At 40.8% G+C, this 21,889-nt stretch overlaps 2 protein-coding genes across 2 annotated transcripts; both read right to left on the bottom strand.

Annotated features, from left to right (window-relative positions):
- Positions 1-1,128: 1,128 nt before the first annotated feature.
- LOC306734468 (uncharacterized protein) lies at positions 1,129-12,988 on the bottom strand. The gene is made up of 21 exons (XM_079215825.1): positions 12,954-12,988; positions 12,298-12,535; positions 11,824-12,190; positions 11,556-11,651; positions 11,234-11,467; positions 10,991-11,138; positions 10,859-10,885; positions 10,686-10,750; positions 10,407-10,529; positions 9,898-10,295; positions 5,764-5,819; positions 4,417-4,470; positions 3,761-3,998; positions 3,287-3,653; positions 3,019-3,114; positions 2,697-2,930; positions 2,454-2,601; positions 2,322-2,348; positions 2,149-2,213; positions 1,870-1,992; positions 1,129-1,758 (listed from the first exon to the last, which is right to left on the bottom strand). The coding sequence occupies exons 1-21, from the start codon at positions 12,967-12,969 to the stop codon at positions 1,357-1,359; spliced, it is 3,522 nt and encodes a 1,173-aa protein (XP_079071951.1). The 5' UTR covers positions 12,970-12,988; the 3' UTR covers positions 1,129-1,356.
- A 5,140-nt stretch (positions 12,989-18,128) lies between these two features.
- Positions 18,129-21,034, bottom strand: LOC306734469 (zinc finger protein RFP-like; the record flags this gene model as incomplete). Its single annotated transcript, XM_079215826.1, has 9 exons — positions 18,129-18,806; positions 18,918-19,040; positions 19,197-19,261; positions 19,370-19,396; positions 19,502-19,649; positions 19,745-19,978; positions 20,067-20,162; positions 20,331-20,697; positions 20,805-21,034. 9 exons carry the CDS (start codon positions 21,032-21,034, stop codon positions 18,405-18,407), a joined length of 1,692 nt encoding a protein of 563 aa, XP_079071952.1. The 3' UTR covers positions 18,129-18,404.
- Positions 21,035-21,889: the final 855 nt, after the last annotated feature.

The raw sequence follows: 21,889 nt of genomic DNA on the forward strand, positions 1-21,889 counted from the left end.
GCATAACGATTGAATATAATATTTAAATTGTTAATCCAGTCAGACTTGAGTGGTGAATCCGATGACTGGGACAATATTATTAAAAAAGCAACAGATTTATGCATAATATTGTAAAAGACTGATGACAAATGTAAAGAAATCAGACGTATTAAGTCATCACTCCATCTTCCCTGAAACATTCAAATTTTTGTACACTGTAATAGCAGCCTAATAGAATAGGTAGTAGTTAAATAATAACAAGAGTATAAGTTATTTATACAACCCACTGCTAGTACAAAATAAATAAACAATAATTACAACTTTAATAGTGAGTAATTACAGTATACGTTGCAGGCTATAATCATATGTCAACCATTTCTTTGGACTGAAATGTGTTCAATAAAAAAAGCTGCCATGCATTTTCCTTGTCAAATAAATAGGTGAGCTTGTTCAGATGAATTGTTTGTCCTAAATCACAAAGGTGTGGGTGACATAATAAGCCTGAGCTGATCAGCCAGTATAAACAGTCACACTGTAATTACATGACTAATACTCACGTGATAGATTACAGGAAGGTAGTGTGAGTCTCCCTCTTCATACATGGGAACAATATATTCCAATGGCCATTAACTAATCGGTGCATAAAAAAAAAAAATATCCTACAAAAAATGACATGACCAATATTTTTTTATTGTTGTCTTAACTTTATGGCTTTACTGAACATAAGTTAAACTAATGCTTTGGTACTTCCCAACACAAATTATTGTTCTTCTTATTCATACATAAAAACACAATAAATAAATAAACACCTTTCTGTTTTGTACTTTTAGGTTGCAAAAATACCTTTTGCCGTTGCCCCCGTCCACAGCAGTATATTGCTTTGCTTCAAAGCCAGATAATCCTGTTTTTCAAACTGGGAGTGTGCCATCTGCCATAATACAATAGGCTGACTATACAACCCCACTTTAAAATATCCAAACTATCCCTTTAACAATTCACCCTAAAAGCTGAGAGTTGAACCACCTACATACCTCGGGCTCTTTAATAAATGTCATGTTATGTTGAAGTTTAAATACAACACATTGAAGACAAAATTGTCCCGGTAATGGGCCATTTGCAAAAAAAAACCCACAAATTCACAGTTTACATTTTTCAGAATACAACTTTTATTTTGAGTTTCACAATTTGATTATCAAATTATACATTTCCCATAGAATAAAGTTTTGCACTGTATACAACATTTTATAGGCTACATTTATATACACATAAACTGTAAAAAAATATGTTGAAAGCCTTGCACCTTCCTTTTAATTAGTACAAATAAATAAATATACAATATTGAATACATTATTTAATCATCCTTTTTCTTATGACACATCACATCACTGACTCGATGGTTATGTCCTGTCCTTTGCTGACTCTTTCCTCAAGAGGACAGATGATCAGCGGGGCGGTGTTCCTCCCATCATCTTGAACACAGGGGTTGAAGTACGGTTTGAGGGGCTCGTTGAAGTCACAGCCGCTGAAAGTGTAAATGTGGGTCTTTGCCTCTGCGTCGTAGAAGGACACCGTTCCTTCCTCGTAGTCCAGGAACACGCCCACTTTCTGGGGTGTTTCCTGGAGGTGGAGGGTGACAGAGGGGCCGGCACAGGCGCTCAGTTTGCCGCCTCTCCGCCGACAGATCGCCCAGTAACCGTTATCAGGACGCACCATGATGGCCCCCTTCCTGTTGATGGACTCCCTGGTCACGCCCAGATCCCAGTCGGCTTTGTTTCCAACCTGAACCACAATTTACGAAATACAGTCAGACATGAACGCTTCCTGTAAATTAAATGTTTTCCCACAACACACTTTAGGCCGATTGTGTTTGCTTGTTTCTGAGCTCCTTACCTCAATCACCCAATAGCGTCTTCCAGATGCAAAGCTCTGTTTCCCCAAAACGCAGACGCAGGAGTCAAACCGCTGAGGATTGTCTGGGAGTAGGATAGTATTCCTCTGGCTGCTGACGGTCACCTGTGGATCAACATGATCATCGTTACTATTGCAGGATGTTTGAGAGTGGAGGCTCAATAATTGTAATCTCAAACAGCTGTGTCTTAAGATGCAAGGACTTTTAGTTTCCCAGTAAACCTGTGCATTTAATATAATGAATGTACAATCAGACAATACCTTCTTTCTGTCTGGAGACAGGACGAGCCAGCCTGAAGCAGTCTCAGGGTCCAGAGTGACATTGACTGCAGAAACAAAGAAGAAGAACAGTGAGTCAGGTCATAAGAAGAAGAACAAGGTTAAACTAGGTTATTGAAATAAGCAATGAATGTCTGATTGCACAGGTAACATACCTGCATATTGATTCAGCTTGTATGCTTCTGCAAAAGAGAGAAGAAAAAGGTTATTTTCATGCACTGAATTTCACAACAATCTTTTGTAGTTCAATGAAGTAGATCTTATTTCTTTTCCAAAAGACTACTGACCATCTGCAGACAGTTTGTCCGAAATATCCTGGCAGATGTCGACTAGCTTGGAGAAGGCTCTCGTCACCGTCCCCATGCAGTTATCAGACTGGAATGCGACCTCAGACCACTCTCTAGTGGATGGGAGTCGACTTAGAGACGGGAAAGTCTGAAGTGGGGAAGAACGCACGGGTTTGTCATGATTACAGTTGTTGAAACGATGACGCTGCACAGAAAGGATGAAATTCCCTTCAGGTTTCTCACCTGCAGGAGGTGAACAGGGCTCTGATCTTGCTCTAGCTGCCTCAGCTCGATGCCTCTCGCCTGCAGCTCACGGATTTCCTGCACCAGCTCCTCAGAAAGCTCCCTGGCTCTCCTCTCAGCTTCTAGCTGATTCTCCTCCAGCTCCTTCACGAGCCTGGCCTGGTTCCTCTCGATGGCGGTTATCAGCAAGCCGCAGACCTGAGCACTGCCCTGTATCTCCCTCTCTGTGATTTGCTGTCGATTGAAACGATATAAACGGTTACTTTCACGGATAAAAACAGACAAACGTGGCAGTAAGACCTTTTATTTAATAGGAACTTACTTTGCTTTGATCCACAGAATTTTTTATCTGCTCCATTTTTCCTCGTCTGGCATGGATCATCTGTTTAATGCTGGTCTTTGTGTCCCTCAAAGAAGTCTGCAAAAGAAAAGACAATGTTAATTGTTTTGATGCAGCTGAGAGAATAATTTTTTCTCACTTAAGAAATTCAAAATAGAAAAAAAAATTGAGGAAAGCAAGATTCTATGAAAGATAAAAAAAATTCAAATTGTCAAAGTTCATATGAAGACTAAAAGAACAGTTTTCTCACCTTGACCCTCTTCTTCTCGTTCTCGATGGGAACTATGTTGTGGTGTCTGTGTTCCCTGTCTGTGCATTTCACACAAACAGGCTTCTGGTCACTCTGGCAGAACATCGTCAGCGGCTTCTTGTGTGTTCTGCAGTGGTGACTGACGATGAAACTGGTCGGATCCGTCCGCTGGTGTTCCTGCAGCGCTGGATCCCTCAGGTGTGGTGTGAGGTGCAGTTCACAATAAGAAGCCATGCACGTCAGACACGACTGGACCGATGGGGATTTTTCTCCGCAGCAGATGTCACAGGGAACTTCGTTAGCCGGCATAAGTGGGATGGGGGAATTTCTTCTGGATTCTGAGGGCCCTGCCTTCTCCCATTGAGACCTTTGGATTGTATTCAAATTCTGTTAAATCTCAATGAAATTAAGATATCTCGGGTTTATTATGGTTTGCTTAAAAAATGTAAAAAGAGACAGCTTTTAACAACAAACCTTTTGATGAAGTCAATGATTTCAGCATATCCAAGGTTAATCCTGAGTTTTGGGCGCCTTCTGAATGTCTCTTTGCACAGCGGACACTCATGCTTCCTCTTCGTATCCCAGAATTTCTCGATGCAGCCCAGGCAAAAGTTGTGACCACATGGGATGGAGGTTGGGTCGGTGAAGATGTCCAGACAGATGCAGCACTTGAACTGATCCTCCAACGAAACGGCAATGGCCATGTTTGCGACTGGAAAAAAACATATGCGTGAAATTCATGCGCACTTATAGCTTTATCATGGGCAAAGGAATATTTTTGCTTCTAAAACAGAAGTTATAAAGCCATGATAGAATTTTAATTCTGCAAGAAGTCTAACTGCTAAATATAACTTTTGACATTTGTGTAATACAAGTTTGTGTTGTAGTTCAATTGAAAGCAACAGTTACGCCACACAGAAACTACAAATAAACAGATTACAGTTAACAAAGTTGCATGAGGTTACAAGACACCGTAAAAGAGTATCAACCATTACAGCACTTATATTTTTCAATAATACCAGAAAGAGTAAAAGAAAAGCAAAGAACATATCTTCTAGGCTTTTAAGACAAATTTAGCAATACAAGATAAAACAAAACCTTAACATGTTTTTAATATTAGTTTTGTCTACCTTGATGTGTTGTCATGTCGAGTGTCCTGATCGTCCTCATAAGTCGAGCATACACTGCAGAATGCAGGTAGTGCAGGTTTAAATAGTGAGAAGCACTCCTTGTTTTCAGAGGGATTCGTCACTCTTGTCTGATTACCGTTTAGCTCCTCCTCCTCTCGTAAATAATAATTACTCATTCGTTCTGGTACATCTTGTACCTTGGCTTTCACTAATTACTTGAGGACAGAGGAAGTTGTGCAGGTACTGAAGAGTTGGCCCTCAGCTGCAGATCAAGCTGCACTGGTGAATGTTTGATTGGCATAGATATGCAGGTCAGTATGTCCAGAAATGTGAGAGATTGAGCAGCAGACAAAACGACAAATCAATGTGTGTTTGTGTGTCAAAAACCACCTGACAGAGTAATATGTACAAAGATGAAGTGTGTGTTGGGATTGAACTTGTATTATTTCACATTGTACAGAGTGCCTCAGGCAAAGTTTGTGCAATTTTATTGTTGTGATATTTGAATCATGCATGAAAAAAGTCTGACAATGTAGAAAACTAACTTGAACAACTTCTGCAAACAAATCTTCAGACTCTTATGGCCTTCAACAAAATTCACTAAACACATGACTTTAATATTTAACACAAAGTCTGAATAAATACTAATTAAATAGTTCCTCTTGCAAACTTTTAACATCTCAAAACAACCCACTACACACACACACACACACACACACACACACACACACACACACACACACACACACACGCACACGCACACACTCCTCCCTACGCTGCCGACCACACAGTAATTTCTTTTGATCCATGACAGCACCGCACGTACCTTCTGTTCGGTGTACTATCATAAGGCATTTACCAGAAGTTTAAACCAACACCGTAACCTAACCACGAATCCAATCAATTTAGTTTTCTTCCCAAATTGGGGTCATGTCTTTTGTCCCCGATTACACAAGATGTCCCTAGTTAATTGTTCTTTAGTCTAAAATGGCTTTCTGGAAGTAGCCTAAATTTAGAGCATGCACCGTAAAAGATAGACAAACATATTAATTATATGTTATGAAGGCGAAAAACAGAGTTTAAACGGAAGTCGCATAGTGCGGCATTTAACGCCTAAAGCTTTGGTCTTTACGGTCAATTTTGAATGGAGAAAGAAACGGTATTAGCTCTCCCCCGAAGAGGCACAAGTTCTTACATTGGTTTTGGAATAAATAAAACACATTTAAAAACTATCAGTCAAAGTGCAAGACCATCTGTCGGAGGGGTAAGCTACAAACTGTAACTCTGAGATAACTGTGGTTACCCAGCGATGCCCGGTAGTCTCAGTGAGAGCAACAGCTGGTGCACGTTGTAACGCCGTCACTTTGGTAGTGCGCTCCGTTTCATGAAACTTGTGTATTCTCCTGACGAAAAAAAACAAAACATGCTGTTAACGCATGATAAAATCATTGTCGGTGTTAATGGATTGCTGCGTTAACGCATTTATAACGCGTTAACTTGCCCAGCCCTAATATATATACCAGGCATGAAAACGGGTCAAGGATGTAAAAGGTGAGAAGGATATTACCCCTCTAGGGGGGGTCTAGGGGTATGCTCCCCCGTAAGAAAAATGTAAATATTCCATATTTTAAAGCATCAATCTGATGCATTTTGAGATGCTTTTTTTGCCAACCTGGGGAGCGCTGGAGAAACTTGACTTCAGCCAAATTATTATGGCCTCCTTACTAAGTATTATGCAAGCCATTTCACGCCAGCCTGTCACTGGGTCTAACATTTACAGTCAGACCTGCAAACTCATGAGGTGTGAAAAAGGTGACACCAGCGGGGCGGGGGGGGCAGTGACGGGCGAGTCAGTGCCGAACAGCATCACTCGTCGAGAAGCTGACAAACTATGATCATTATGGGTTTTAATTCTTCTTTTGTCAATACCCAAGTGTACACAAACACACAAACGTTTGGGGTCACCTAGACAAATGTTCAGTTTCTTCGCAATTTCTGGCATGGAATAGTCTTCATTTCTAAGAACAAGAACAGACTGGCGAGTTTCACATGAAAGTTCTCTTTCTCTGGCCATTTTGAGAGGATAACGGAACCCACAAATGTGATGCTATGCATAGGAAGGCCAGTTGTAAAGCTTCTCTCACCAGCATAACTGTTTAAGCTGTGCTAACATAATTGCACAAGGGTTTTCTAATCATCCATTAGTCTTCTATGTGATGAGCAAACACAATGTACCATTAGAACACACTGCAGTGTTCTAATGGTCTAATGGTAATGTGTGTGCAGTGATAGTTGCTGGAAATGGGCCTCTATACACCTATGTAGATATTTCATTAAAAACCAGTCGTTTCCACCTAGAAGTCATTTACCGCATTAACAATGTATAGTGTATTTCTGATTAATTTAATGTTATCTTCATTGAAAAAAAACAGGGCTTTTCTTTGAAAAATAAGGAAATTTCTAAGTGACCCCAAACTTTTGAACGGTAATGTGTGTGTGTGTGTGTGTGTGTGTGTGTGTGTGTATATATATATAAAATGTATTTTGTAGACTTAATACTTACAATATGCAATACTGCTGTACTATACTGAATATTGTTTTGCTACTACTACATTTCACTTCATAATATTACACTTATATGCAATAATATGTACAATGTACCAGCCTTTTTATTTTATTTTTATTTTACCATATTATGTCATACTGTTATACCACTTTACTTTGAGGAGACGTCACTGTTAGTCTAGAACACTGAATAATGTTTCCACCAGGTAAACCTGAACATGCACACCTCTCTTTGTGTGACATTATAACCACATTACTCTATAGATTATAATTAACTAGAGGATACACTTTTTCCTACACGTAGATCTTAAACCCTTAAATATAAACAGGAGCCCGGCCACCCTACGGAGGAAACTCATTTAGTTTTTTTATTAAAATAAAAATTGGATAAAATCTCCACTGTCCTCTCCTTATATGTAGTCAGGTGTCGGTAGGTAGAACTGTAGCGCCGCTGACTCGCCGCTCTCCTGGCTGACGTCACACGCTGCCACGGACTCTACGTTGCCAGTAATCTCACGCGCTGTCTCTCCAACAACGTTAGCTAATGTGTTAGCAAGCTGATAAGCTTGCTATTAGAAAAACTGGTGGGAGGAAAATGAAGCCGCTGTAGACATCTTAACGCTGATTGGCCAAGAGTCGACATGTCAAAGACCTTCTATTGCTAAGATGATTACAACCTCAGTTTTTTCCCGTGTCCCACTCCAATCTCAGAAACGGTGGACAGTTGACCCCCCACTCCCTCTCCCAAAAACAAAAACTCTTCAAATCTACACGATTCACGTAGGTTACCTATTTTGGTTTCAAAACGGCGAATTTCACCGAAAGGTGAGGGATTTTCATGTCTGACATACACACATGTATATATATATATATATATATATATATATATATATATATATATATATATATATATATATATATATATAAATATATATATATTGTTGTCAACAATAATTGATCATGTTTTGGCTGCTGCTAAATTACTCACATCCCTGGAACTAATGACCTATATATCTGTTGTTATAGCACGTGAATCAGACATTCCAGCACAGCTTGGCCTGCTGCTGACGGCCAACCCTTCAATTCCGGCAGCACCACTGCATGACCACAGGATTCTGCGTTTGAGTGACGAAGGGAAGGTGATTTAAATATGGAGGAGGAGCTAACCGGTAACGACACAAAATGTCCCTCTGACACGCAAATATTCTTCACATGAGGTGTATTTAAACCTCTGCGATGGAAATTGACAAGAAAGGGAGGGGGTTCTCCATCTTGATTCCATAGAGCTCAAAAATAAAAAATGCCTAAAGACACTGCTATTGATTTTGGAAACCATGACCTGTTTTCAGAAAATTGGAAGGTAAGCTGGAAGTAATTTCATCATATTTTCGTAAATGGCATTAATAATTGGCTTAATCTCTATTAACAGCCATGTAGGCACCAATCACATTTAAGTGCGCTGGAACCTGTGTCGGAATATATGCGAATTAAAATCGTTGTTTCTTGAAAAAACAATTAACAAAATGAAGGTAACTCAAGGGTCTTTCCCGTCAAAGATGTGCCAGGCCTTTCCAAGGACTGTTGCATACACGTCACCTCACACAAGCTAGCAATAAGCCTTGTTGTATCAGAGACGCATCAGCTGAGCACAAACACCGAGCACATGGCATACAAAACAAACAGGGGAGTGACAGACACAAGAGGAAAGGAGATTTGGAGGAAACGGAGGTTTAACACACAATGGGTCAGACAGAGATTCTGACATCGGGGTGTTGAAGCGCGTCGGCATGTTTGACAATGTTCACGTTTTTTAAATATTCATATCTCCGCGATAATACAGGACAGACATACGATTCAACTTCTAGAGGAATCAGTCATCTTTCCACTTCCGCTTCCTTCCTCCCGTGAGCTCGTACGTGATTCACACAGAGAGCTAGGGGCAGGGATGTGTTGTGTGACGTGGTGCCGAAAGTACTCGTCACACGAAATCCTCACTGTGGTTTGTCAATTCGTATGTCTGTCGACATTTTGTGATGAAAACAACACTCAAGAAATCACAAAGGACCTACTTACACACCTGAGGTTTATAAGCACGCTGCAGTTTTCAGTCTGAGAGAAGTTATGTTTTAACACGAGATATGAAGAATTTCCAAAAGTTGAGATTCCATTTTTCAGCTTTAGTCATATTTACACTTTTGTCTGATGACAATGGTGCCTCGTTATATAGAGAGCTGAGATTGTTCTTCAATTTATGATGTAAAAAATGGGTATGTATCTTATATGCAAGTGCCTTAACAGGTCACAAGGATTCGCAATCTGCTTTTTAATTACCAGGCAGCACATGGATATATGATATTACTCCCCTCTAGCTTCTCTGCACTGACTGCAAAGTGTGTGCCAGTACTTTAGGTAATAGACTATGAATAAGTACCTCATACAACCCCACTTTAAAACATACAAACTATCCCTTTAACAATTCACCCTAAAAGCTGAGCGTTGAACCTCCTACATACCTCGGGCTCTTTAATGAATGTAATTTTATGTTAAAGTTTAAATACAATAAATTAAAGACAAATTAATTGCCCCTGTATTGGGCCATTTGCAAAATTACTCAAATTCACAGTTTACAATTTTCAGAATACAACTTTTATTTTCAGTTTCACAATTTGATTTGCAAGTTGTACATTTCCCATGGAATAAAGTGTTGCACTGTATGCAACAACATTTTATAAGCTATATTTATATACACATAAACTGTAAAAAAAAATTGATGTTGAAAACCTTGCACCTGTCTTTTAAGTAGTACAATTCAAGTAGCTATTCAAGTACAAATAAATAAACATATAATATTATATACATTATTTAAACTTAAATATTAACACTTAGCACCATCCTTTTTCTTATGTGACACATCACATCACTGACTCGATGGTTATGTCCTGTCCTTTGCTGACTCTTTCCTCAAGAGGACAGATGATCAGCGGGGCGGTGTTCCTCCCATCATCTTGAACACAGGGGTTGAAGTACGGTTTGAGGGGCTCGTTGAAGTCACAGCCGCTGAAAGTGTAAATGTGGGTCTTTGCCTCTGCGTCGTAGAAGGACACCGTTCCTTCCTCGTAGTCCAGGAACACGCCCACTTTCTGGGGTGTTTCCTGGAGGTGGAGGGTGACAGAGGGGCCGGCACAGGCGCTCAGTTTGCCGCCTCTCCGCCGACAGATCGCCCAGTACCCGTTATCAGGACGCACCATGATGGCCCCCTTCCTGTTGATGGACTCCCTGGTCACGCCCAGATCCCAGTCGGCTTTGTTTCCAACCTGAACCACAATTTACGAAATACAGTCAGACATGAACGCTTCCTGTAAATTAAATGTTTTCCCACAACACACTTTAGGCCGATTGTGTTTGCTTGTTTCTGAGCTCCTTACCTCAATCACCCAATAGCGTCTTCCAGATGCAAAGCTCTGTTTCCCCAAAACGCAGACGCAGGAGTCAAACCGCTGAGGATTGTCTGGGAGTAGGATAGTATTCCTCTGGCTGCTGACGGTCACCTGTGGATCAACATGATCATCGTTACTATTGCAGGATGTTTGAGAGTGGAGGCTCAATAATTGTAATCTCAAACAGCTGTGTCTTAAGATGCAAGGACTTTTAGTTTCCCAGTAAACCTGTGCATTTAATATAATGAATGTACAATCAGACAATACCTTCTTTCTGTCTGGAGACAGGACGAGCCAGCCTGAAGCAGTCTCAGGGTCCAGAGTGACATTGACTGCAGAAACAAAGAAGAAGAACAGTGAGTCAGGTCATAAGAAGAAGAACAAGGTTAAACTAGGTTATTGAAATAAGCAATGAATGTCTGATTGCACAGGTAACATACCTGCATATTGATTCAGCTTGTATGCTTCTGCAAAAGAGAGAAGAAAAAGGTTATTTTCATGCACTGAATTTCACAACAATCTTTTGTAGTTCAATGAAGTAGATCTTATTTCTTTTCCAAAAGACTACTGACCATCTGCAGACAGTTTGTCCGAAATATCCTGGCAGATGTCGACTAGCTTGGAGAAGGCTCTCGTCACCGTCCCCATGCAGTTATCAGACTGGAATGCGACCTCAGACCACTCTCTAGTGGATGGGAGTCGACTTAGAGACGGGAAAGTCTGAAGTGGGGAAGAACGCACGGGTTTGTCATGATTACAGTTGTTGAAACGATGACGCTGCACAGAAAGGATGAAATTCCCTTCAGGTTTCTCACCTGCAGGAGGTGAACAGGGCTCTGATCTTGCTCTAGCTGCCTCAGCTCGATGCCTCTCGCCTGCAGCTCACGGATTTCCTGCACCAGCTCCTCAGAAAGCTCCCTGGCTCTCCTCTCAGCTTCTAGCTGATTCTCCTCCAGCTCCTTCACGAGCCTGGCCTGGTTCCTCTCGATGGCGGTTATCAGCAAGCCGCAGACCTGAGCACTGCCCTGTATCTCCCTCTCTGTGATTTGCTGTCGATTGAAACGATATAAACGGTTACTTTCACGGATAAAAACAGACAAACGTGGCAGTAAGACCTTTTATTTAATAGGAACTTACTTTGCTTTGATCCACAGAATTTTTTATCTGCTCCATTTTTCCTCGTCTGGCATGGATCATCTGTTTAATGCTGGTCTTTGTGTCCCTCAAAGAAGTCTGCAAAAGAAAAGACAATGTTAATTGTTTTGATGCAGCTGAGAGAATAATTTTTTCTCACTTAAGAAATTCAAAATAGAAAAAAAAATTGAGGAAAGCAAGATTCTATGAAAGATAAAAAAAATTCAAATTGTCAAAGTTCATATGAAGACTAAAAGAACAGTTTTCTCACCTTGACCCTCTTCTTCTCGTTCTCGATGGGAACTATGTTGTGGTGTCTGTGTTCCCTGTCTGTGCATTTCACACAAACAGGCTTCTGGTCACTCTGGCAGAACATCGTCAGCGGCTTCTTGTGTGTTCTGCAGTGGTGACTGACGATGAAACTGGTCGGATCCGTCCGCTGGTGTTCCTGCAGCGCTGGATCCCTCAGGTGTGGTGTGAGGTGCAGTTCACAATAAGAAGCCATGCACGTCAGACACGACTGGACCGATGGGGATTTTTCTCCGCAGCAGATGTCACAGGGAACTTCGTTAGCCGGCATAAGTGGGATGGGGGAATTTCTTCTGGATTCTGAGGGCCCTGCCTTCTCCCATTGAGACCTTTGGATTGTATTCAAATTCTGTTAAATCTCAATGAAATTAAGATATCTCGGGTTTATTATGGTTTGCTTAAAAAATGTAAAAAGAGACAGCTTTTAACAACAAACCTTTTGATGAAGTCAATGATTTCAGCATATCCAAGGTTAATCCTGAGTTTTGGGCGCCTTCTGAATGTCTCTTTGCACAGTGGACACTCATGCTTCCTCTTCGTATCCCAGAATTTCTCGATGCAGCCCAGGCAAAAGTTGTGACCACATGGGATGGAGGTCGGGTCGGTGAAGATGTCCAGACAGATGCAGCACTTGAACTGATCCTCCAACGAAACGGCAATGGCCATGTTTGCGACTGGAAAAAAACATATGCGTGAAATTCATGCGCACTTATAGCTTTATCATGGGCAAAGGAATATTTTTGCTTCTAAAACAGAAGTTATAAAGCCATGATAGAATTTTAATTCTGCAATAAGTTTAACTGCTAAATATAACTTTTGACATTTGTGCAATACAAGTTTGTGTTGTAGTTCAATTGAAAGCAACAGTTACGCCACACAGAAACTATAAATAAACAGATTACAGTTAACAAAGCTGCATGAGGTTACAAGACACCGTAAAAGAGTATCAACCATTACAGCACTTATATTTTTCAATAATACCAGAAAGAGTAAAAGAAAAGCAAAGAACATATCTTCTAGGCTTTTAAGACAAATTTAGCAATACAAGATAAAACAAAACCTTAACATGTTTTTAATATTAGTTTTGTCTACCTTGATGTGTTGTCATGTCGAGTGTCCTGATCGTCCTCATAAGTCGAGCATACACTGCAGAATGCAGGTAGTGCAGGTTTAAATAGTGAGAAGCACTCCTTGTTTTCAGAGGGATTCGTCACTCTGGCCTGATTACCGTTTAGCTCCTCCTCCTCTCGTAAATAATAATTACTCATTCGTTCTGGTACATCTTGTACCTTGGCTTTCACTAATTACTTGAGGACAGAGGAAGTTGTGCAGGTACTGAATAGTTGGCCCTCAGCTGCAGATCAAGCTGCACTGGTGAATGTTTGATTGGCATAGATATGCAGGTCAGTATGTCCAGAAATGTGAGAGATTGAGCAGCAGACAAAACGACAAATCAATGTGTGTTTGTGTGTCAAAAACCACCTGACAGAGCAATATGTACAAAGATGAAGTGTGTGTTGGGATTGAACTTGTATTATTTCACATTGTACAGAGTGCCTCAGGCAAAGTTTGTGCAATTTTATTGTTGTGATATTTGAATCATGCATGAAAAAAGTCTGACAATGTAGAAAACTAACTTGAACAACTTCTGCAAACAAATCTTCAGACTCTTATGGCCTTCAACAAAATTCACTAAACACATGACTTCAATATTTAACACAAAGTCTGAATAAATACTAATTAAATAGTTCCTCTTGCAAACTTTTAACATCTCAAAACAACCCACTACACACACACACACACACACACACACACACACACACACACACACACACACACACACACACACACGCACACACACCTCCCTCCGCTGCCGACCACACAGTAATTTCTTTTGATCCATGACAGCACCGCACGTACCTTCTGTTCGGTGTACTGTCATAAGGCATTTACCAGAAGTTTAAACCAACACCGTAACCTAACCACGAATCCAATCAATTTAGTTTTCTTCCCAAATTGGGGTCATGTCTTTTGTCCCCGATTACACAAGATGTCCCTAGTTAATTGTTCTTTAGTCTAAAATGGCTTTCTGGAAGTAGCCTAAATTTAGAGCATGCACCGTAAAAGATAGACAAACATATTAATTATATGTTATGAAGGCGAAAAACAGAGTTTAAACGGAAGTCGCATAGTGCGGCATTTAACGCCTAAAGCTTTGGTCTTTACGGTCAATTTTGAATGGAGAAAGAAACGGTATTAGCTCTCCCCCGAAGAGGCACAAGTTCTTACATTGGTTTTGGAATAAATAAAACACATTTAAAAACTATCAGTCAAAGTGCAAGACCATCTGTCGGAGGGGTAAACTACAAACTGTAACTCTGAGATAACTGTGGTTACCCAGCGATGCCCGGTAGTCTCAGTGAGAGCAACAGCTGGTGCACGTTGTAACGCCGTCACTTTGGTAGTGCGCTCCGTTTCATGAAACTTGTGTATTCTCCTGACGAAAAAAAACAAAACATGCTGTTAACGCATGATAAAATCATTGTCGGTGTTAATGGATTGCTGCGTTAACGCATTTATAACGCGTTAACGTGCCCAGCCCTAATATATATACCAGGCATGAAAACGGGTCAAGGATGAAAAAGGTGAGAAGGATATTACCCCTCTAGGGGGGGTCTAGGGGTATGCTCCCCCGTAAGAAAAATGTAAATATTCCATATTTTAAAGCATCAATCTGATGCATTTTGAGATGCTTTTTTTGCCAACCTGGGGAGCGCTGGAGAAACTTGACTTCAGCCAAATTATTATGGCCTCCTTACTAAGTATTATGCAAGCCATTTCACGCCAGCCTGTCACTGGGTCTAACATTTACAGTCAGACCTGCAAACTCATGAGGTGTGAAAAAGGTGACACCAGCGGGGCGGGGGGGGGCAGTGACGGGCGAGTCAGTGCCGAACAGCATCACTCGTCGAGAAGCTGACAAACTATGATCATTATGGGTTTTAATTCTTCTTTTGTCAATACCCAAGTGTACACAAACACACAAACGTTTGGGGTCACCTAGACAAATGTTCAGTTTCTTCGCAATTTCTGGCATGGAATAGTCTTCATTTCTAAGAACAAGAACAGACTGGCGAGTTTCACATGAAAGTTCTCTTTCTCTGGCCATTTTGAGAGGATAACGGAACCCACAAATGTGATGCTATGCATAGGAAGGCCAGTTGTAAAGCTTCTCTCACCAGCATAACTGTTTAAGCTGTGCTAACATAATTGCACAAGGGTTTTCTAATCATCCATTAGTCTTCTATGTGATGAGCAAACACAATGTACCATTAGAACACACTGCAGTGTTCTAATGGTAATGTGTGTGCAGTGATAGTTGCTGGAAATGGGCCTCTATACACCTATGTAGATATTTCATTAAAAACCAGTCGTTTCCACCTAGAAGTCATTTACCGCATTAACAATGTATAGTGTATTTCTGATTAATTTAATGTTATCTTCATTGAAAAAAAACAGGGCTTTTCTTTGAAAAATAAGGAAATTTCTAAGTGACCCCAAACTTTTGAACGGTAATGTGTGTGTGTGTGTGTGTGTGTGTATATATATATAATGTATTTTGTAGACTTAATACTTACAATATGCAATACTGCTGTACTATACTGAATATTGTTTTGCTACTACTACATTTCACTTCATAATATTACACTTATATGCAATAATATGTACAATGTACCAGCCTTTTTATTTTATTTTTATTTTACCATATTATGTCATACTGTTATACCACTTTACTTTGAGGAGACGTCACTGTTAGTCTAGAACACTGAATAATGTTTCCACCAGGTAAACCTGAACATGCACACCTCTCTTTGTGTGACATTATAACCACATTACTCTATAGATTATAATTAACTAGAGGATACACTTTTTCCTACACGTAGATCTTAAACCCTTAAATATAAACAGGAGCCCGGCCACCCTACGGAGGAAACTCATTTAGTTTTTTTATTAAAATAAAAATTGGATAAAATCTCCACTGTCCTCTCCTTATATGTAGTCAGGTGTCGGTAGGTAGAACTGTAGCGCCGCTGACTCGCCGCTCTCCTGGCTGACGTCACACGCTGCCACGGACTCTACGTTGCCAGTAATCTCACGCGCTGTCTCTCCAACAACGTTAGCTAATGTGTTAGCAAGCTGATAAGCTTGCTATTAGAAAAACTGGTGGGAGGAAAATGAAGCCGCTGTAGACATCTTAACGCTGATTGGCCAAGAGTCGACATGTCAAAGACCTTCTATTGCTAAGATGATTACAACCTCAGTTTTTTCCCGTGTCCCACTCCAATCTCAGAAACGGTGGACAGTTGACCCCCCACTCCCTCTCCCAAAAACAAAAACTCTTCAAATCTACACGATTCACGTAGGTTACCTATTTTGGTTTCAAAACGGCGAATTTCACCGAAAGGTGAGGGATTTTCATGTCTGACATACACACATATATATATATATATATATATATATATATATATATATATATATATATATATATATATATATATATATATATATATTGTTGTCAACAATAATTGATCATGTTTTGGCTGCTGCTAAATTACTCACATCCCTGGAACTAATGACCTATATATCTGTTGTTATAGCACGTGAATCAGACATTCCAGCACAGCTTGGCCTGCTGCTGACGGCCAACCCTTCAATTCCGGCAGCACCACTGCATGACCACAGGATTCTGCGTTTGAGTGACGAAGGGAAGGTGATTTAAATATGGAGGAGGAGCTAACCGGTAACGACACAAAATGTCCCTCTGACACGCAAATATTCTTCACATGAGGTGTATTTAAACCTCTGCGATGGAAATTGACAAGAAAGGGAGGGGGTTCTCCATCTTGATTCCATAGAGCTCAAAAATAAAAATGCCTAAAGACACTGCTATTGATTTTGGAAACCATGACCTGTTTTCAGAAAATTGGAAGGTAAGCTGGAAGTAATTTCATCATATTTTCGTAAATGGCATTAATAATTGGCTTAATCTCTATTAACAGCCATGTAGGCACCAATCACATTTAAGTGCGCTGGAACCTGTGTCGGAATATATGCGAATTAAAATCGTTGTTTCTTGAAAAAACAATTAACAAAATGAAGGTAACTCAAGGGTTTTTCCCGTCAAAGATGTGCCAGGCCTTTCCAAGGACTGTTGCATACACGTCACCTCACACAAGCTAGCAATAAGCCTTGTTGTATCAGAGACGCATCAGCTGAGCACAAACACCGAGCACATGGCATACAAAACAAACAGGGGAGTGACAGACACAAGAGGAAAGGAGATTTGGAGGAAACGGAGGTTCAACACACAATGGGTCAGACAGAGATTCTGACATCGGGGTGTTGAAGCGCGTCGGCATGTTTGACAATGTTCACGTTTTTTAAATATTCATATCTCCGCGATAATACAGGACAGACATACGATTCAACTTCTAGAGGAATCAGTCATCTTTCCACTTCCGCTTCCTTCCTCCCGTGAGCTCGTACGTGATTCACACAGAGAGCTAGGGGCAGGGATGTGTTGTGTGACGCGGTGCCGAAAGTACTCGTCACACGAAATCCTCACTGTGGTTTGTCAATTCGTATGTCTGTCGACATTTTGTGATGAAAACAACACTCAAGAAATCACAAAGGACCTACTTACACACCTGAGGTTTATAAGCACGCTGCAGTTTTCAGTCTGAGAGAAGTTATGTTTTAACACGAGATATGAAGAATTTCCAAAAGTTGAGATTCCATTTTTCAGCTTTAGTCATATTTACACTTTTGTCTGATGACAATGGTGCCTCGTTATATAGAGAGCTGAGATTGTTCTTCAATTTATGATGTAAAAAATGGGTATGTATCTTATATGCAAGTGCCTTAACAGGTCACAAGGATTCGCAATCTGCTTTTTAATTACCAGGCAGCACATGGATATATGATATTACTCCCCTCTAGCTTCTCTGCACTGACTGCAAAGTGTGTGCCAGTACTTTAGGTAATAGACTATGAATAAGTACCTCATACAACCCCACTTTAAAACATACAAACTATCCCTTTAACAATTCACCCTAAAAGCTGAGCGTTGAACCTCCTACATACCTCGGGCTCTTTAATGAATGTAATTTTATGTTAAAGTTTAAATACAATAAATTAAAGACAAATGAATTGCCCCTGTATTGGGCCATTTGCAAAATTACTCAAATTCACAGTTTACAATTTTCAGAATACAACTTTTATTTTCAGTTTCACAATTTGATTTGCAAGTTGTACATTTCCCATGGAATAAAGTGTTGCACTGTATGCAACAACATTTTATAAGCTATATTTATATACACATAAACTGTAAAAAAAAATTGATGTTGAAAACCTTGCACCTGTTTTTTAAGTAGTACAATTCAAGTAGCTATTCAACTACGAATAAATAAACATATAATATTATATACATTATTTAAACTTAAATATTAACACTTAGCACCATCCTTTTTCTTATGTGACACATCACATCACTGACTCAATGGTTATGTCCTGTCCTTCGCTGACTCTTTCCTCAAGAGGACAGATGATCAGCGGGGCGGTGTTCCTCCCATCATCTTGAACACAGGGGTTGAAGTACGGTTTGAGGGGCTCGTTGAAGTCACAGCCGCTGAAAGTGTAAATGTGGGTCTTTGCCTCTGCGTCGTAGAAGGACACCGTTCCTTCCTCGTAGTCCAGGAACACGCCCACTTTCTGGGGTGTTTCCTGGAGGTGGAGGGTGACAGAGGGGCCGGCACAGGCGCTCAGTTTGCCGCCTCTCCGCCGACAGATCGCCCAGTAACCGTTATCAGGACGCACCATGATGGCCCCCTTCCTGTTGATGGACTCCCTGGTCACGCCCAGATCCCAGTCGGCTTTGTTTCCAACCTGAACCACAATTTACGAAATACAGTCAGACATGAACGCTTCCTGTAAATGAAATGCTTTCCCACAACACACTTTAGGCCGATTGTGTTTGCTTGTTTCTGAGCTCCTTACCTCAATCACCCAATAGCGTCTTCCAGATGCAAAGCTTTGTTTCCCCAAAACACAGACGCAGGAGTCAAACCGCTGAGGATTGTCTGGGAGTAGGATAGTATTCCTCTGGCTGCTGACGGTCACCTGTGGATCAACATGATCATCGTTACTATTGCAGGATGTTTGAGAGTGGAGGCTCAATAATTGTAATCTCAAACAGCTGTGTCTTAAGATGCAAGGACTTTTAGTTTCCCAGTAAACCTGTGCATTTAATATAATGAATGTACAATCAGACAATACCTTCTTTCTGTCTGGAGACAGGACGAGCCAGCCTGAAGCAGTCTCAGGGTCCAGAGTGACATTGACTGCAGAAACAAAGAAGAAGAACAGTGAGTCAGGTCATAAGAAGAAGAACAAGGTTAAACTAGGTTATTGAAATAAGCAATGAATGTCTGATTGCACAGGTAACATACCTGCATATTGATTCAGCTTGTATGCTTCTGCAAAAGAGAGAAGAAAAAGGTTATTTTCATGCACTGAATTTCACAACAATCTTTGGTAGTTCAATGAAGTAGATCTTATTTCTTTTCCAAAAGACTACTGACCATCTGCAGACAGTTTGTCCGAAATATCCTGGCAGATGTCGACTAGCTTGGAGAAGGCTCTCGTCACCGTCCCCATGCAGTTATCAGACTGGAATGCGACCTCAGACCACTCTCTAGTGGATGGGAGTCGACTTAGAGACGGGAAAGTCTGAAGTGGGGAAGAACGCACGGGTTTGTCATGATTACAGTTGTTGAAACGCTGACGCTGCACAGAAAGGATGAAATTCCCTTCAGGTTTCTCACCTGCAGGAGGTGAACAGGGCTCTGATCTTGCTCTAGCTGCCTCAGCTCGATGCCTCTCGCCTGCAGCTCACGGATTTCCTGCACCAGCTCCTCAGAAAGCTCCCTGGCTCTCCTCTCAGCTTCTAGCTGATTCTCCTCCAGCTCCTTCACGAGCCTGGCCTGGTTCCTCTCGATGGCGGTTATCAGCAAGCCGCAGACCTGAGCACTGCCCTGTATCTCCCTCTCTGTGATTTGCTGTCGATTGAAACGATATAAACGGTTACTTTTACAGATAAAAACAGACAAACGTGGCAGTAAGACCTTTTATTTAATAGGAACTTACTTTGCTTTGATCCACAGCATTTTTTATCTGCTCCATTTTTCCTCGTCTGGCATGGATCATCTGTTTAATGCTGGTCTTTGTGTCCCTCAAAGAAGTCTGCAAAAGAAAAGACAATGTTAATTGTTTTGATGCAGCTGAGAGAATAATTTTTTCTCACTTAAGAAATTCAATAGAAAAAAAAATTGAGGAAAGCAAGATTCTATGAAAGATAAAAAATTCAAATTGTCAAAGTTCATATCAAGACTAAAAGAACAGTTTTCTCACCTTGACCCTCTTCTTCTCGTTCTCGATGGGAACTATGTTGTGGTGTCTGTGTTCCCTGTCTGTGCATTTCACACAAACAGGCTTCTGGTCACTCTGGCAGAACATCGTCAGCGGCTTCTTGTGTGTTCTGCAGTGGTGACTGACGATGAAACTGGTCGGATCCGTCCGCTGGTGTTCCTGCAGCGCTGGATCCCTCAGGTGTGGTGTGAGGTGCAGTTCACAATAAGAAGCCATGCACGTCAGACACGACTGGACCGATGGGGACTTTTCTCCGCAGCAGATGTCACAGGGAACTTCGTTAGCCGGCATAAGTGGGATGGGGGAATTTCTTCTGGATTCTGAGGGCCCTGCCTTCTCCCATTGAGACCTTTGGATTGTATTCAAATTCTGTTAAATCTCAATGAAATTAAGATATCTCGGGTTTATTATGGTTTGCTTAAAAAATGTAAAAAGAGACAGCTTTTAACAACAAACCTTTTGATGAAGTCAATGATTTCAGCATATCCAAGGTTAATCCTGAGTTTTGGGCGCCTTCTGAATGTCTCTTTGCACAGTGGACACTCGTGCTTCCTCTTCGTATCCCAGAAGCCCTCGATGCAGCCCAGGCAAAAGTTGTGACCACATGGGATGGAGGTCGGGTCGGTGAAGATGTCGAGACAGATGCAGCACTTGAACTGATCCTCCAACGAAACGGCAATGGCCATGTTTGCGACTGGAAAAAAACATATGCGTGAAATTCTTGCGCACAAGGGATATTTTTGCTTCTAAAACAGAAGTTATGAAGCCATTTAATAATTTAAATTCTGCAATAAGTCTTTTATGAATTTGAAATAACTGTTAAATACAACTTTTGACATTTGTGCATTACAAGTTTGTGTTGTAGTTCAATTGAAAGCAAAAGTCACACAGAAACTATAAATAAACAGATTACAGTTAACAAAGCTGCATGAGGTTACAAGACACCGGAAAGGAGTATCAACCATTACAGCACTTGTATTTTTCAATAATACCAGAAAGAGTAAAAGAAAAGCAATGAACATATCTTCTAGGCTTTTAAGACAAATTTAGCAATACAACATAAAACACAACTTTAACATTTTAATATCCGTGCACCCGAATATTGCAATATTAGTTTTGTCTACCTTGATGTGTTGTCATGTCGAGTGTCCTGATCGTCCTCATAAGTCGAGCATACACTGCAGAATGCAGGTAGTGCAGGTTTAAATAGTGAGAAGCACTCCTTGTTTTCAGAGGGATTCGTCACTCTTGTCTGATTACCGTTTAGCTCCTCCTCGTCCAATACATAATAATTACTCATTCGTTCTGGTACATCTTGTACCTTGGCTTTCACTAATTACTTGAGGACAGAGGAAGTTGTGCAGGTACTGAAGAGTTGGCCCTCAGCTGCAGATCAAGCTGCACTGGTGAATGTTTGATTGGCATAGATATGCAGGTCAGTATGTCCAGAAATGTGAGAGATTGAGCAGCAGACAAAACGACAAATCAATGTGTGTTTGTGTGTCAAAAACCACCTGACAGAGCAATATGTACAAAGATGA

Source organism: Taurulus bubalis, assembly GCF_910589615.1.
Source record: "Taurulus bubalis genome assembly, chromosome: 3".
NCBI lineage: Eukaryota > Metazoa > Chordata > Actinopteri > Perciformes > Cottidae > Taurulus > Taurulus bubalis.

What these genes read in the sequence shown, in the direction of transcription:
- LOC306734468 (XM_079215825.1), bottom strand. An exon ending in CAAGCTGAATCAATATGCAG is followed by an intron (nt 10,751 to 10,858) that starts GTATGTTACCTG and finishes TTGTTTCTGCAG; the next exon opens with TCAATGTCACTCTGGACCCT. An exon ending in ATTCTGTGGATCAAAGCAAA is followed by an intron (nt 2,931 to 3,018) that starts GTAAGTTCCTAT and finishes TTCAATCGACAG; the next exon opens with CAAATCACAGAGAGGGAGAT.